At 40.6% G+C, this 18,210-nt stretch overlaps 1 protein-coding gene across 3 annotated transcripts in view; it reads left to right on the forward strand.

Annotated features, from left to right (window-relative positions):
* Positions 1 to 4,328: 4,328 nt before the first annotated feature.
* PLIN2 (perilipin 2) overlaps positions 4,329 to 18,210 on the forward strand; it is a 30,640-nt gene continuing 16,758 nt past the window's right edge. The window contains exons 1-5 of one of the 3 annotated variants that reach the window (XM_032214769.1): positions 4,329 to 4,410; positions 10,512 to 10,566; positions 10,651 to 10,846; positions 13,745 to 13,827; positions 16,121 to 16,406. In XM_032214769.1, coding sequence (XP_032070660.1) covers positions 10,537 to 10,566; positions 10,651 to 10,846; positions 13,745 to 13,827; positions 16,121 to 16,406 — 595 coding nt within the window. In that variant the 5' untranslated portion in view covers positions 4,329 to 4,410; positions 10,512 to 10,536. Of the gene's footprint in view, positions 4,411 to 7,293; positions 7,407 to 10,511; positions 10,567 to 10,650; positions 10,847 to 13,744; positions 13,828 to 16,120; positions 16,407 to 18,210 lie in introns of those variants that run through there. The other 2 variants (XM_032214770.1, XM_032214768.1) reach the window with 2 other exon arrangements.

Here is an 18,210-nt window from a genome sequence, read left to right on the forward strand (position 1 = left end):
TTGTGCCCATTAAGAAAGACTTAATTTCGTTGTATATTAAGGTTCACTGGTGCTCTAAGCACTGACAAATCTTGGTGCCCCTCCTTTGTACATACTGTACAATTCTCCATTGTTTTTTTTTCTTTCTCAACTTTGTGGTGCCCCCTCTGGGCCTGGTGCCCCAAGCGTGTACTTATTCTGCTTAATGGTTAATACACCACTGTGTATACATGATGTACAATGATAATAAAGGCTATACTACTACTGGGTCAATCTATTCACAAACAAAACACCTTTAGCTCCAAGTGATGAGATTAAGAATTTGCATTCCCCCATCCAAATTCTAAGGACAGGACAGGACCTTTTAGGACACAATAGGATTAACCCACCACCGTTAGAATGCCAAAAGATACAGCTCACTGCATTGCACAACACCAAGCAGCATTTCAGAAACTATAAAATCATCATGCTGTTGGGGCACCAACAGCTGCTCCAGAACTGTATGTTGTTGGTGGTTCGGCTCATCAATAAACAGACCTCCTTTCCTAAGCAGCTAGCCTTCAGTTCATTTCCTGTGCCTCTCTCCCGGCTTGGAACCAGAATAATTCTTCTTCCAACACTATAGTGATGTCAACTCACAATACAGTGAGGTACAACCACAGTTGGGATCAGAATTTCCATTGCTAAGCAAGCCAGTTATGTGAGTCACATCCAATTTTACTACCTTTTTGCCATGATAGAGGAATCACTGCAGTTGTTAAATGAACCATATGGTTGTTAAGCAAACCCTGCTTTTCCCATTGACTTTCTTTATTGGAAGCCAGCTGGGAAGCTTGCAGATAGTGATCACATGACCCTGGGACATTGCAACCATTATAAATACATGGCAGTTGCCAAGTGCCTAATACTGATCATGTGACTGTGGATGCTCCAATGGTTGTAAGTGGGTGGACCAGTTATAAGTCACTTTTTCCTGTAACATTGTAACTTTGAATGATTATATGAATCAGAATAGAGCTGAAAGGGACCTCGGAGGTCTTCCAGTCCAGCCCCCTGCTCAAGTAGGAGATCCTACCTATACCATTTCAGGCAAGTGACTGTCCAGTTTCTTCTTAAAAACCTGCAGTGATGGAGCACCCACAACTTCTGAAGGCAAGCTGTCCTCACAGTTAGGAAGTTTTTCCTTAATTCCAGGCTGCTTCTCACCTTGATTAATTTCCATCCAGTTGCTAAACAAATGGTTGTAAGTCAAAACTGCCTGTAATTATGTAGCGCTAAATGACAATAGGGGTTTGTCAGAGCAGATATCTAAGGACTTCTTTTCCAATTCAACAAAACAATTTCTTCATAAAGCACATTCACAAAGATTAAAATGGAAATAAATTAAAAATAAATATGACAAAGCAAGTAAGAATGTGTTGTGTATGTCTATTAAAGTGATTTCAGCCTTCTATTTCTCATTGTCCTTAAGATATATTGTTATGAGCAAGTACTTACAAACCAGTCTCCTTTCTCACATCCTCAGGAGATACTACTTAGTTTTCATTGTCTCAAATTACAGGATATTGAGAGACACATTATAGCTAGCTTTTTAAATTGTTGATCTTCCTATGTTGTTTGTCTGTCTGTCTATTTATCCCCTTCCTCTGTTTATTGTAAGCCGCCCGGAGTCCTTCGGGAGTGGGCGGCATACAAGACCAATAAATAAATAAATAAATAAATAAACAAACAAACAAACAAACATATTTTAAATTACATTTTAATGCTGAATTCTAGTGCTTTGTTTTATATTTAGTTGAGTGTTCTTATTTAAATGGAAAATCAGATACTCCATTTTCTTTACAAAAGTACCTTATAAAAATATTAACTGACTTTCATCAAATCTCTTTTTTGTCCTAAACCTTTTAGTACCTTACATTATTTCAGTTTTCGTTTTTACTCCAAATACAGTACTGGGAACATATAGCCTTCATCAAAGATTAAATATATGTAATAAGGACTAAATCCCATTAAACAAGTAAATCTTCTGGGCAAATAAATAGAGAAGTATATTACAAATTGGATTGTATTGCAAGCTGTTTCATCAGAGTTGCAGATTATTATTAAATCCTGTCTCTATTGTAGCGAACAGTCATGTGTTAGGTATTATAGTCATTCCCTCTGATTTCAGCATGATGACTTGCAAAGAGAAAGCCAGCAATTTACTTGTTGGGTGAAAGGTATGTATTTCAAAATAAAATAAAAACAACACATGCATCCTTCTTGAAATAATGTGTATGATTATTTTCATTACGATAGTGGGATTCAGATCTGACCAGCTTTATGTAATTAATAGCACAAAATAATACTAAAAAATTACTGTTTTGATTATTGTACATTCTGATCCTATGCACTCAGCAGAACGTATTCCCACATATTATTTCGAGTGCCTCTTGAAATCTCTAATTAAAAGGAAAATTATATTAAAAGTAGAGTTTTTTATTTTTTTATTGATATTTTATAGGTAGGCTAAATTAATTCATCTAATCTATAGTAAATGAACTGCTGCTTCTTGATGGGATATGGAAACATCTTCATTTGAGGGAAAATTCAAAACAAATAAAAGGGAACACGGAATTGAATTTCCTAACTTAAAGCATTTCTATGAATTTCAAGTGTGGCAAAGATATATATTTAGCTCCAAAGGTACTTCACATAACTCCATGGCTAGGGGTTATGCTCTCCACATTGTCTCATTCAGAGGGAATGTCAGAACAACTGCAATAAATGGCAATGGTGGAAAAAATTCAGGCAATTATTTATAATTAGTCCTTGCTTTGAAGACTCCTTAAGCCAGGGATAGGCTTCTGGACACATCTGGATGTCTGACAGCATTTTTAGGTATTCTCAAGTGGAAAATCTTATTCAGAAAGTGGCCCTCACTAAAGATTTGGCAAAATACAAACCACCAATTTATAAAAGGCTTCCTGGTAACTACTCACTACTCTGCTCTTCTGAGTTCTCTCCTCAAATTTCACATTATATCTTTATTTTTATTCTTTATGGATGGATCCATTTTCAAACAATTTTCTAAAAAGGTCTATAAGGTGTATATGGAAACCAGAAACATTCTAGTAAAGAAAAGATTATGCCACAGGCTAATCATTTGGAGCTCTCTATTTTCAAATTATTTACTTTTTAATTGCAATGGTTGAAAAAGCTTTTTAAATTACTCGCTATCCGCTCCCAAACATTTCAACTGTCTGTCTGTATCCAATCCTACCCTAAGTATGTTACAGTTAAATATCTTGTCAATGTTCTCTGGATTACTTCTTGTGAAGTAAACAGCTACTTTTAGTACCATAGAGAAGTCGCCTTTGCCAATCACACCTTAGTATTTTTTTTAAAGCACTTCTGTGTCCTTCTAAAGGAGGAGACTTATGATATTCCATCATGTTAAAATTGAGAAAGGTCAGGGGAGGAGCACGCATTTGTTAGGAGATTACCTTTTTGGCCTCAACAGACACCGCAAATGTTGTAATAGAGTTTATTCTTGACAGATCAATGTAGGAAGCAGGTTGTCACTGCTTTGTGCCAAAAATCATACTTGGTATTATAAGCAGGAATACCTCAGAAGAGAAAGGAAAAGAAATTAATTGCTGGCTCAAAAAACTAGAGCTTTTTGGAAATTCTGTGGTTAAGCTAAAAACACCGAGCAGAAACTATTTTGAGAACAAGACTGCTCTTATCGGCTACACTAAAGACTGACCTGAACCCTGACATGCCCCACCCTACAGAAGCACAGAATATTGTTATATAAACACTGCATATATTTTATTGTGACTGAAACTTTAAGAAGTTTTAAGCATACGTAATTGGAAATACAACATACATTACATTACTGGTGCCTTTTTTTACCCTGACCACATTTACACACTATTTAATGTGAATTAACTAAAAATTGAAAAAAACATCTGGAAGAAAGTAATAAAACTATTATTGCTAATATATTATTGCCAAATTAACAGGAGTTTGAGACTACTGATCAATGAGTAAATGTTATTTTTATGTTTGTACATATAGCACAATTCAAACTTGGTTCATTTAAAGATGCTTAATGAAAAAACTACAGGGAGAATCAATTGAAATGATCCACTGCTGTCCATTCACTTTACAGTATAATTCTCTTTGTGTATCAATTAATATTAACTAGAGCATTTGGGTTAATTTGCAGACTCCTGGTGTATTCTGGGAAATAAGAAGTCATACTCCCAACATAAGGAATTTGGACTTTGTGTGACCAACTCAAACATTGACATGGAATGTGACTCATTGGGATAATTTGCGTATTCCTGTGAATTATAGTGACTCATGCTCACTCGTGTATTTGGGGGCACAAACGAAAGTCATTGTATGCTACAGAGAAGTTGGAATTTGTGTGATCAGCTAAAGTTAAGTTAGTAAAACTAGTTTAAGGTGCTTGAGGAATTTGATAAGTTATTGTAATTAACTATAGATAATGGTTCTTGATGAGTTTTAGTTTTCATATTTTGTTTTAAGGCATGTTTAATCTAACCTGTTTTCCTAAGAATTGCTGTGGAGGTACAAATAAATTTAAGAAACATTCATGAAATTTTCAATGATAAGGTCTGTGTGGAAAGGCTATATATTGTAGTATGCCAACAAGTTATACTTCACAAGTGTCAATTTGGGGGCTAGTATTCTTTTTTTTTATGATCTGAATATTGATTTGATAGGCTGCTTTTATTAAAATTTGTGGAAAATGCAAAATTGGGATGTCTAGTCAATAATATGTTGGATGATAGAATGAGATCACAATGTCATCTACATAAATTAGAAGACTATCAAGAATACAAGTTCATAGCTTGGAAACATCTGAGAAAGTTTTGGCTATGATCATTGCGAAGTTTTAACATGAGTCATCATAAAGGCTATTATAGTTTTAGGCTACATCAGAAGCAGCATTACATCAAGACACATGCAACCGTTAGCTCTCTCTATATGATGCTAGTAAGAGCATACTTGGGAGTGTTGAGTAGATATAGAAACCACATTTCCAGAAAATTAGGGTTGAAAGGTGATTCAATATGTGAAGACATGCCCTAGCAGGATAGGCAGAAGAAACTTAGTATATTTTTAGTTTGATGGAAAGCAGCCACCTCTCATGGATGGATTTAACTGTTTTACCTTTTTAAACTGCTTGCCAAGCGTTAAACCAGATGATCCATGCAAATCCATCCACCTTTACTATTCTGTTAGTTTTCCTATAATTGTAAACTGTGGAAAATACAGGTTTTTCTAGAATAGTTGCTAAAGATTGAGCTAGAACAAAAAAGCCAATTTTTATTACATAAATTAAAATCAAAGAAACCTAAAATCAGAAGAGACCATTTCAGCTCAAACTCAAATACAATCCTATGCCTGCTTAATGAGCCCTAATAAATCCAGAAGTCATGCCCATATGGTCTTATGCATTTTACTAGAGTAAGTTACTGGGCACTATATGCTTTTATTTAATAAGCCCCTAGTTGTTATGTAGCTGAACTTAGTTGATCTCAAAAAGACAATAGAGCCAAACCTGGTTGGATGAGAAACTACCAGGGGATGCTAAAATTGTAGGCTAAAACCAATCACTTGCATTTTAAAAGGCATTTTTTCAGAAGAGTTTTGCTAAGAAAAATAAAGCCAAGGTGGGAGTAATTATTAAGACGTTAGGAGTAGGAAGACCTAGGTTCTAAGTACATTCTCAACAGTGGTGGGTTGCAGGTGGTACATCCTGGTACAGGCGTACCGGAGCCAGCCCGGAGCACCGTATACTGTTCCGGCCTGAGCTTGTTACTGGTCTTTAAGTCTTCTGTGCATGGTGCGTACAGCACCTGCGGGACGCTCTACTGAGCAACTAGAGCATCTCAGAGGCTCGCTGAGGCACTAAGATGCATACGTGTGCTGCGTGCATCCAAGTGGATGCCGCCGGGCCAGTTGGAATGGGATCCAGTACCCACCACTGATTCTCAAGCACAGCACCTCACTGGATAACTTTTACCCAGACAACTCACTCTCTTAGCGTGCCTTCTAGAATTGTTATTGAGAGTTAAAAAGAAGAGTGGTATTGTTGTAAGAAATGTCCTCCTAGGTTCAGTTCCAAATGGAGAAAAAGACACTGGAAACATGGAGGCTACTTGGAAAGACGATTTTAATGGTGGACAGGACATGGTTTGAGGTCCTGAGGAAAAAGGGTTATCACATGCTTCCAGATGTTGGGCAAAGAAGAAAAGAGGCTGAGATGCTGAAAGTCCCTAGTTTTATGCCCTCTCTGGGCGTTGAACCTGAGCTTGTATTCTGATTGCTTGTCAGACTCCCATGGGGTCATGCAGGGGCAACTCTGTAGGCTGTGCTTTGAGTCCAAGTTTGATTGAGCATTGCATATTCCCAGGTGTCCTGTGGTGAGATGGATAAAGGGTTAATACTATCATGCCTTAATCCCATCACCTTGGAGCGGAAGGGGAGATCTTTGTTATGTAGAATAGACTGGCTCAGGCCTTTTAATGGCCCGTTGACAAAGGTGGGAACTATTAAGAATGAGTGTGTTTCCTGCCTAAAAACATGTTTCTCCATTTCTTATCCAGGGAATATAATATTCTGCCTTTTCAATATTTCCCAGGATATTTCATTTTTCTAGGAGAGGGGTGGGTTTTAATTTCCTACAGTATGTCTCCTGCTTTGAGCTCTGGGAATGAAAGACATGTCGTAAATCAAGCAAACTAACCACGTCCTTGAAGTCCCAGGGAGCAGAGATTTTATCTTAAGTTCTTAGAACACAATACAGCATTGTCTACTTCCAAATAAAGTGCGTCCCTTGTTGTTTTAGCCGCAACCCCACCATCCAAGCATTCCTATTAGTATGCTCAATAGGGCACGACTTTGCTGTCCGGTTTGCAAACGCTACTTTTCGTTCGTTCGTTCGTTCGTTTTTTGGGCGCTTTTCAGGACTTCAGGGCTGCTACAAAGCGTTGCAATCGTTTTTCCCTCCCTGCCTCTGCAGTTAGCCTTCCGCTACACGGCGGGGGACCAAAACAGCAACTAAACTAAACCTAAAACAAAATAATATAACAAATAAAATTAAAATTTAAGGTGCATTTGCTGCTTTTCCGACGGCCTTCCTCCTCCAACACGGAATTTCTCGAGAAAGCGAGGTCTTTAGCACGAAATCACGAGAGGAGGGCGAAGTTTGCTCTCCTAGCGGTCGGATCCACAGCTATCTCGCGAGATGTGGCTGGCGGGTCTGTCGGTGGTGGTGGTGGGTGGCTCCTTTGCATAAATTGCCCGGGGCGGCACCCGAGCTGTGACAATCCTTGGAGAGTTAGCGTGCTTAGGCTGCGCGCGAGCTTGCTTGTACGGCTTTTGCTAGCAACCTCTGTTTTTTCCGGGTGAGTACGGTACTTACTCTTTGGGGCCAGCGGTCTGTTTTAAGTAGCCGTTGCCTTAGTGGGGATGACGGACCTTTCCGTTTTAGCCTCGGAGGAGGTAAAGTAGAGGGATGAATGACCCTGCACCTCGGTGCAAAGAACCGTGGCTCTGGAAACGTACTTGCTCGTCCCATCACTTGGGAAAAGTAAGCGTTTTCCCCGTAGGTTTTCTTGCAGGCCCTTGCAAGAAAACAAAAATTGGCTGTATGAGTTTGTAGAATTTTACTGCCTTTTGTTTCTCTTGGATTCAGCTTTAAAGCATCTCGGGTAAGGGGTGTGTTTGTGTGTGCAAAGGCTAAATAACTGCTTGGGCGTCTTTCCCATAGATGCAGTGGTAGGATTGCAGGCTTCGTTTTGACCCCCTCTTTAAAAAAACAAAAAATAAAATTGAACTCCGAGAGAAAATATATGGTGCCAAAGGACTGCGTTTGCGCTCGAGAGCAAACTTTGGAAGCGGCAGAAAACGTTGCCAGGGAGAACTAATTCCCCATCTCTCCCTCCTCGATCGATGAACTTGCCGGCTGCTGGAAAAGTGTCCAACATCTCTTACAGTTTTTCGGATTAGGGTGTAATTCCAGTCGGTGGGTGTTAGCCAGTAGCTGAAGTTTTAGGAATACTTACCGGTGCATTGGCGGATTAAAAGCAAAAGCAAAAACTGCCACCAAACCAAACCTTTTTCAGAATCGAAACGAATATTCTGCTACGGAAAAAAAAAACTGAAAGTTTAAATATATGCTTTTAGAAGTATGTCGTTCCTATTTATAAGTAGAACTTGTTTTCTCGCTTACTTGAAAGCTCTGAATGTTTCCATTTCCTACATTTCTTCCGTTCCTATATCTTTAAATATCCTATTTAAATACTTATTTAGTGAATACCCTAATCAACATCTAATCCTGAAGCTTTACAAATCTTGGATATTTAAGATGGGTGAGGTACAATATGCATTGATTCGCATGGAATAGTAGGTTTGTTCTATATTGGTTAAGTATATGTGGGTGTTTGTTCCTTTGAGTCATTTTTTTATTGGTGGGGGGGCGCTGCCTGAGTCACTTTAATTTTCTTGGCAACATTTTCAGAAGTGCTCTGCCTTGCCTCCTTCCTAGGGCCCAGACAGAGTGACTGGCCTAGGCATCAACTGGCTTTGTGCCTGAAACAGGACTAGAACTCAGTCTCCCAGATTGCTAATTTTGTGCTTTAACCACTAGACAACCCTGGTCTTTTTAGCCACTGAATTGCATTCCGTGAGGTGACTGAAATTTGTGGAATATTGAATGGGAATGTTGTTTGTTTGTTTGTTTGTTTTATTAGTTTTGTATGCTGCCCACTCCCAAAGGACTCCGGGCGGCTCACAATAAAACAGGGAAAGGGGATAAATAAGACGATACAACAATTTAAAAATATACAATATTCACAATCGAAGCGGGGCTGGGTACTTCAACAGCCCCCGGCCTGTCGGAACAGCCAGGACTTAGTAGCTTTACGGAAGGCCGGGAGGGTAGTAAGGGTCCGGATCTCCACGGGGAGCTTGTTCCAGAGGGCCGGAGCAGCAACAGAGAAGGCTCTTCCCCGGGGGGCGCCAGCCAACATTGGCTGGCAGATGGGACCCGGAGAAGGCTAAGCCTGTGCGATCGAATCGGTCTTTGGGAGGTAATTGGCAGGAGGCGGTCTCAGTTACCCAGGTCCGATGCCATGCAGGGCTTTATAAGTAACGACTAGCACCTTGAAGCGTATCCGGAAACCAATGGGCAGCCAGTGCAGCTCGCGGAGGATAGGTGTAACATGGGTGTATCTAGGTGCACCCACAATCGCTCGCGCGGCTGCATTCTGGACTAGCTGAAGTCTTCAAACACTTTTCAAGGGCAGCCCCATGTAGAGCGCGTTACAGTAATCCAGTCTTGAGGTGACGAGGGCGTAAGTGACTATCTGAAGTGCCTCCCGGTCAAGGTAGGGTCGCAATTGGTGCACCAGGTGGACCTGGGCAAAGACCCCCCTGGTCACAGCCGACAAATGGTGATCTAAAGTCAGCTGTGGGTCCAGGAGGACTCCCAAATTGCGAACCCTCTCTCAGGGGCGTATAATTTCACCCCCCAGACTGAGAGATGGAATAGTTAGCCAATCTTTGGGAGGGAGCATCAATAGCCATTCAAAATAAAGCAATAAAGCAAAATATTCTCTATGCATACTGAATAAAGAATGCTGCTTTTTATATAACTTTGTCCCTTATATAACAAAATACTCTGGTAAAAGGGAAGTCTGCACAATCCTGTGGGCTATTTTTTGCTAATTGTAGGACCTTCAGTTAAGTTATTTTTAAAATGCTGGTTAGAATAAAAAGTAAGTTTCACTGCCTATGCAAAGAAAGCCTGCTGTTGAGTGAAATGTTGTATGCATAATAGTCAAATAATTTTAAGCAGAACTTGTCAGATTTTTATGACTACACGCAAGATCATCTTTTCATAAGCTAGGGCGATATTTCAGAACATTTTATTAAGAATAATGCTGTTGTCATATAATGTGGATAATAATCATGGCTTCAGAAGAATACTGCCACACCCAGCGGTGGTGCTAAAGTATTTACAATATACTAGTCACATCATATAAAAGCTATCAACTCATTATATAATATAAAAACACTTTTTGTCTGCCTTAATTTTGGAATCAAATTATTAAAGCTCCTGTTTTATGGCTTTGTATATAACCAGAACATAGCTCCCAGCTTTATTAATCTTGATTCAAATTTAAGTTTCCTGTGCTGAATTTTAGCTTTTTAAATTGAGCAAGTTTTGAAGTCAAAAGTCAAACTGTCTTGAAAGTGTTAAATACACTGAAATAATTTTGTCAAAATCTTTTATGCTTCTTGTATGCTTTACTGAGTGTTGCTTAGACTACTTTTTGGCACTTTTGCACATTGTCCTGCAATATCTAGAAAAGATGTGATTTCCAATATTCAGACTTATAACATTCCCCTGCACAAGACACATGTTTAGAAATTAAATACTTTGCTGTTGACAAAATTTAAAATTCTTATTTTAAAAATAATTTTTACTACTTCTAATCCTCTACCAGACTCTAAAGCATTCAAGGGAAAAAGATGGCAGCGGTGTCTACTGATGCCCAGCAGGTATGTCTCAATTAAATAAAGGATATTAGGCTACTTTTGAGGAAGAATTGTGAGTAAATCATCTTGTATTTCATATTTTTGCAGAACGTAGTTTCCAGGGTTGCTAGTTTGCCCCTGGTGAGTTCCACTTACGATATGGTCTCTTCTGCTTATGTCAACACAAAAGATAATTACCCCTATCTGAAATCTGTCTGTGAGATGGCAGAGAAAGGAGTGAAGACTATTACAGCAGTGGCCCTGACCAGTGCCCTACCCATCATCCAAAAGTTGGAGCCACAAAGTAAGCCATAATACTTCTTCTCCACACTTTTTTTTTTGGAACTTCAGGAGTTTAGTGTGTCCTCTTCATTTCTTTCTGTTTTTTAGCCTGAAAAGCACTTTCAACATCTTTTGTATGATCCCTTACATCTCTGTTATTCTAGTTCCTTAAAAGAATTTGAACAAAGCTTGACACTAGAGTGTTAAAAGCTTGGAAATAGGTGTGAAAGATGGGTGGAATGAGAGATTAAATGAGATGAGATGGCAGGAGGTCAGTTCCTCCTAATGTGTCATATGCTGCTTGCTGCATATTACATTCCTTTCTTTTAATTTGAGTATGTCACTGGCCCTGACACCAGAGCCAAAATGTGTGCGCTCAAACAGAACATTTTCTCAACATGTCATTTGCTGAACCTACTTCAAATAATAACTCTTTGCAGAATGTTTAATAATGTCTGCAGCAAACCTAAGAGCTGCCATGACTGAACTAGGTTTAGCCTCCGAGATTAAAAGTCTGATGGCTTATGTGTCAGGAACTTTAAAGAACTTTGATTCATAAGCTGATACATAAATAAATAGCTTTTGCTCAAGCTTGCTGGGTCATCACTCTTCACCCACTTCCACCCAACGACTGCATTTACCTTTCACCTACTTTCTAAATGCCTCACTCTCAGAAACAGCAGTTTATATTTTACACAGTACTCATGCGTGGGTGTCAACTCGGGGAAATCTAATTTTGCAAAGTGACAGCAGGCCGGGAAATATTTGGTCTTTTTTTTGGAGGGCTCTTTCAGCTTGCTATTGGGAACATTATACTTAACTTTGGCCTTAAAAGATGAATTCAGGAGGGTTCCTGTTTTATGATGGCAAAAAAAAAAGCTGAACTAGTTTTTGATACTTCCTTAATTTGGAGGAGCCTGCTGCATCAGGCCAAAGGGCCATTTCCAATATACGTCATTGGAGGCCTTGGGGGAAGGTCACAAACTAAGGCTGTTTTAATATCCTTTCACCGCGGCTTGTAAAGAAGGAAGTAATAAATAATCTGTACTAGCAACCATGGCTAGACTGGTTTTCCATGAATCGGTTCAATCTTTTTTTAAAAACCACAAAACAATTCTTTGATGAAGACAAACTTGCTGTTCCACCTGTGGGTAGCAAATTCAGTTGTTTAATGATGCGCTGGAACAGCCAGTTTGGTGCAGCAGTTAAGGCACACACAGCTAGAGACCAAGAGGCCAGGATATTAGGTTCTAATCCCATCTTGGCCACAAAACCAGCTGAGTGATTTTGGCCAGTCATTCATTCTTAGCTTTAGGAAGAAAACAACAGCCAATCACTACTACAGGTCTTGCCAAGGTAATTGTTTGGGCTTGTATAGGCAAGTGCCAGGGGTCAAGGCTGACATGAAGGGGACCAATTTATTATTTACTCGGAGTATGTGAAAAGGGGTTCCTTACGTGGATCCTGAACCTCCCTGCATTTAGTTCCAGTAGATGACTTTGATTTGCATCAGCATATGAAAAGGGAAGAAAAACTAACCTTTCACATGCAATGTTATTCTATGTTATGTATAATTTTATATACTTCTGCCATGGCTGTCCTTAAACTGTTTAGTAGTAAATTTAAAAGCCACCAATTGCTTGCCTCAGAGAACAGCTATTCTTTTCAGGAAGGTTGTAAGGAGAGTGTCATAAGAACTCCAACTTTATAGAATACCCTGATATTAAGGACACTTAGAAATAGATGCAGATTTATTGCATTTATTGCCCAATTTCTGACCTAAAAATTTAATTTATTCCTACAAAGGTAAGCATAAACATATTTACTTAGCGTTTAGACTTAAGCTGCAGAGGAATTTACCTCCTTATAGGTAGTCCTTGAGTTACGACCATTCATTCAGCAACAATTTTAATTGCAACAGTGCTGAATAAAGGGACTTACGATTGGTCCTTGAAATTCCCTTTTATCTTCTTTCTTTGACCTCTCTATCTTCACTTGTATCCCACACACCCTGCACTCATGCCCTCTTTTTTTTTGGGCTCCCTATGCACATACACCCATGCACCCTTCACCCCCTTTCCCTAATTCACCCCATGCCCTTTTTCCCTGCACTCCCCTGCATGGACAAAAAAGGTACACTTTTCCCCACATCTCCCTGTGTTCACACACATGCAAATACCTTTTATCCTCTTTCCTGCCTCTGTGCATTCACATGCGCACACCCCACCTCTGCTTTCTTTAGCTTCCCTGCATTTTCACACATGAGCACTCTGTGCCCTCTTGGCCTACATGCACTTGCACATATATGCTCACCCCATGCCCTTCCCTCTCTCAGCCTCTCTTTGCTAATACACAGTACCCTGTTCCCCCAGCCTGCCTGACCTCAACACCCCCTCCGACACTTGTATGCAGCCTGTGTTGCACATAGTTTGGCAGTTTTATCACAATCTCTGGTATTTTTCCACCTGAAAGCCTTTCCTCATCCAGTTTACTTAGGAACATTCTCTCGTTTTGAAAACCATCCCTTACTGAACTTTGTTTTAAAAGAAATTTTCATTCTGGTATTTTTCCACATGCTGTGGGTCTCATGTAGTGCTTCTGTCATATGTATCCATTCATACCTTCACACATCTTGTGCAGTGATGTGTCTGCATTGCATATGTACACAAATGCACATGCCAAACATCTACCAATGAATATTATTTATTTTACTGTGTAGTGCAGCACAGAGAGATAGGCGGCAAATAAATTTAACGAACAAATAAATGACACTCCACAATCCCGTAATAATTTTCCTTGCCCTTTCGGTACTTTTTCAAATATTGTCAATACCAAATCATTCTACTTAAAGTGCCGGATCCATAACTACACCCCATAGGATTGTTCAGCAATATCTGAACTCTGCCCTTAATTGTTTCAGTTGCAGTGGCTAATACCTATGCTTGCATGGGTTTGGACAAAGTTGAAGAAAAATTGCCTATACTCTATCAACCAACTGGTAAGGTAGGTTGCTGGGACATATTTTTATTTGCCTTCAATCCCATCATCTCATAATGGGGCTGTGTTCAAATGACCTGGATTAGTGCTTGACATTTAGAGGGGCAGTTAGATTGGATTAGACCTAATCCATTTTGAGCAAATGTGCAATAAACCTGAAGGGCTGACTATGATGTTAGTTGATAAAAAAATAGGTTCATTCATGGATTTGACATCTATTGTTTCATGGATAGATCAATTGAAAATTCTCACATATAAAATATCATATAATCTCTCTAGGATAGGAGGTTCTATCTGTTCATAAAGCCTGTTTTGCATCTGTGAAATGTTTTATACTGTATAACCTCCCATGAGCAAGGAAGATGCAAAATATTTTATACAGGTAGTCCTTGACTTAAAACAGTTGACTTAGTGACCATACGAAGTTACAACAGCATTGAAAAATGTGACATGACCATTTTTCACACTTACGACCATTGCCGCATCCCCATGGTCACATGTTTTACATTCAGATGCTTGACAACTGACTCACATTTATGACGGTCACGAGTCATGTGATCTCCTTTTGCGACCTGACAAGCAAAAGTCAATTGAGAAACCAGATTCACTTAACAAATGTGATAGAAAAGTCATAAAATGGGGCAAAAATTTATCACTTAGTGTTCTGACCCCTTCCTCCATCCAGTAACGAATGCCAAGACAAGCTTAAATGGAATGTCCTTTAATAACAAGACCAGAATCTTGGTGGCTGAAAGCCAAGCAAACAAACAGATAAGGACTTTGGCAGCAAGTCCGACAAACCTTGGCAGCAATCCAGTCTGCCAAGTTAGTTACAACCATTTTTTTTTTCCATTTTATTGAGATTTATAGGCCGCCCTTCTCCCTGAGGGGACTCAGGGCGGCTTACAATCACAAGGGGAGGGGGTGCAGTACCATGAGACAAACAATAGTGAACAAAATAAAATGGTAAACCACAACATGCATTCAACAGTCAACACTCGGGCGGGTAAATTGGAAACCTATCCCCAGGCCTGCTGGGAGAGCCAGGTCTTGAGGGCTGTGCGGAAGGTCTGGATGGTGGTGAGGGTACGAATCTCAACGGGGAGCTCGTTCCACAGGGTCGGAGCTGCAACAGAAAAGGCTCTCCTCCGTGTAGTCGCCAGTCGACATTGACTGGCGGATGGAATTCGGAGGAGGCCCAGTCTGTGCTATCTAATCGGTCGGAGGGAGGTGATCGGCAGAAGGCGGTCTCTCAAATATCCAGATCCACTACCATGGAGTGCTTTAAAGGTGGTCATCAATACCCTGAAGCGCACCCGGAGGCCGACAGGTAGCCAGTGCAGCTCGCGGAGGATGGGTGTAATGTGGGCGAACCGCGGTGCGCCCACTATCACTCGCGCGGCTGCATTCTGGACTAACTGCAGTCGCCGGATGCTCTTCAAGGGCAACCCCATGTAGAGCCCATTGCAGTATTCCAGCCTAGAGATCACAAGGGCTCGAGTGACTGTTGCGAGAGCCTCCCGGTTCAGGTAGGGCCGTAAACAGTTCTCTTTAGTCAAAGCGTTGACTTCTGCAAAAGGGGCGTGTCACAAGAAGTGTTTTTTATAGTCTGAAGAGGAACCTCATGACCACCCGCTGAGTGCAATTACTTCCTGTAATTGCGTAATTGTTCTTGATGCCGAGTAGTTCTTCGATGGCGTGCATCCAGGAACAACTCACTGCTGGTTTCTGGATCACTCTCCCTTGTCTCCTCCCCACTGGTCCAAGGCTCAGGCACCACCTGGTGGCCAACCAGTCTCTCTGCGCCTGCTCAAAGTCGGAACCCTGTCCAGGGTCCTCCACATCCTCCACATAGGGCCCCTCGCTGTCGGAGTCTGGTGGCAGCTCCAATGGCTCCTGCTGGGCCACAACACTTAGCAACATAGATTTTGGGCTCATTCGTGGTTATAAATTGAGGACTACCTTGATTTCTTTTTGGAGATGCTCCCAATCACCACCGTTAGCATCTAGAATGCAATTCATTTAGGCCCGGAGACCTGGATGTATTTAAATTATCTTAAGTTCTTTCAACAGTGATGTCCAATGGATGTTTTGTTTTCTTCTAACAGAAGGCAGACATGAAGTACAAGTTTATACATTCTGCTTTCTCAATCCACATCTTCTTTTCCCTTTACAACAAACCTACAACCACTTGGTTTTGACCTACCTGATACCTCTTGACATCACTGATCATTAAAGTGAATAGACTACATTTGTATGTTCTTTGAACTCGTGGAGAAACACATCTAACTTCTTTTAGGTGGTTGCCAATGCTGTGGATGCAGTTGTTGGTGCAAAGGATGCCGTGACAACCACAGTGACTGGTGCCAAGGATACAGTCACACACACCCTGAGTGAAGTTGTTGACAAGACAAAAGGGGTTGTTCTGGACAGCGTGGAGCTCACCAAATATGCTGTCCATGGCAGTATTAACACTGTTCTGCAGAGTCGGATGGTGTGCCTAGTGACCATTGGGGTGGATACGGCACTCAGCAAGTCTGAAACGCTGGTTGATCAGTACCTTCCACATACCACAGAAGAGCTGGGTAAGGAGCTGCTGGAAGACTCGGTAACAAAAGTTACTACTGTGTTTCCCCCAAAATAAGACCCTTTCATTCATATATATATATATATACATACACACACACACACACACACACACACACATATATATATATATACTAGATTTTTTTATTTATATATTTATATATATATATTTTATATATATATTTGTCACCAAAAAAGGCACCAGGTCTTATTTTCGGTGTGTGTGTGTGTGTCATCCACGAAACATCTCACTTGTGTCCATCACTCTCTGCCTCCTTTCCGCTGTCAGAACCTTCAGGAACTTCTGCGGCCAGCAGGACCGGCAAGGCTTTCCTGAAGGCCTCTGCAGCTGATAACAGAGTTCCGGATCCATCCTGAGCTCTGTTATTGCAGACGCCTTCAGGAAAGCCTTGCCAGCTGGAGAAAAAATAGGTGGGTAATGCAGGTGTCAAGGCTTGTGAGGCAATTGTCTGAAGGTAAGGCCAGCTCCACCCCCATCCCTACCCTAGCTTAATTTTTGCCTGGGCACCCTGGAGTGGGCGGGGCCTTAATTAGGGCTTATTTGGGGGGGCAAAGGTGGGTTGCTCCTGGTTCAGGCTGGATCGAGCGAACTGGTAGTGGCGGCAGCAGGAGGCTCTGCCTACCCGCCTGGACGCTTCTGCACATGCGCAGAAGCATCGCACATGAGCGAACCAGTAGTAAAAAAAAAATGGAAGCCCACCGGGGGGGGGGGTTACGGCTTATATTGGGTGCATATGTAAAAAATCAAGCTTACTTTCAGGGTAGGTCATATTTTCAGGGAAATATGGTAATACACATGTGGAATTAGAAAACTTATTGTTTTGATTTGATTAGTAGCTTTTGTTGCAGTAAGGAAGGTGAAATTTTTTCTCTATGTCAGTGTTTTTCAACCATAGCAGCATTAAGATATGTGGACTTCCAAGTCCCAGAATTCTCCAGCCAGCAATACCCTATACTTTATTTGGCCAATTGTGGTTAAGCACACAATTTGTCTCCAGTACAGAAGCACTTTGTGTACTTGAAAAACAATAGATAATAGTAATAGTAATAATAGTAGTAATAGTAGTAATAATAATAGTAACAAGCCTTAGCCACAAACTGCATGAAAACAAAAATTCAACATGTTACCACCAACGGCAAATGTTGCCTCTGTAATGAGAAAGATGAGATAGTCGACCACTTGATCAGTAGGTGCAGCAAAATTTCACAAACTGACTACCTACAACGCCATGATCGCGTTCCTAAGATTATTCACTGGAAATTGTGCCAAAAGTTTGGATTTGAGTACAGCAAAAACCACTGGGACCATCAGGTTGAGAAGGTTTTAGAGAATGAGAAAGTCAAAACTGATAGGCACTTGGCCTACAACACATCTGACATAACAATAATTGAAAAGAAAAAAGTATGGTTCATTAACATTGCAATACCTGGTGATGCACAAATTGAAGATAAACAGTAAGAAAAAATTACAAAATACCGGGACTTGCAAATTGAGGTTGAGCGACTGTGGAAAAAGAAATCATGTGTTGTCCCGATTGTAATTGGAGCAATACCCAAAGGGCTACCTCGCTATTTGGAAATTCTAAATTTATCTGACTTGAACATTCTGACTTTACAAAAAACCACCCTACTAGGAACAACTTATATCCTCTGACGTTACCTTAACAGTTCCTAGGTCCTTGGTTAGGACTCGAGCTGTTGAGCTACCAACCAGCCCCAGAGGCAGTGAATCTAACCAAAGATTAACCACATCATCATCATCATCATCACTACTACTACTAC

The sequence above is a fragment of the Thamnophis elegans genome, chromosome 3 (assembly GCF_009769535.1).
Source record: "Thamnophis elegans isolate rThaEle1 chromosome 3, rThaEle1.pri, whole genome shotgun sequence".
Lineage (NCBI taxonomy): Eukaryota > Metazoa > Chordata > Lepidosauria > Squamata > Colubridae > Thamnophis > Thamnophis elegans.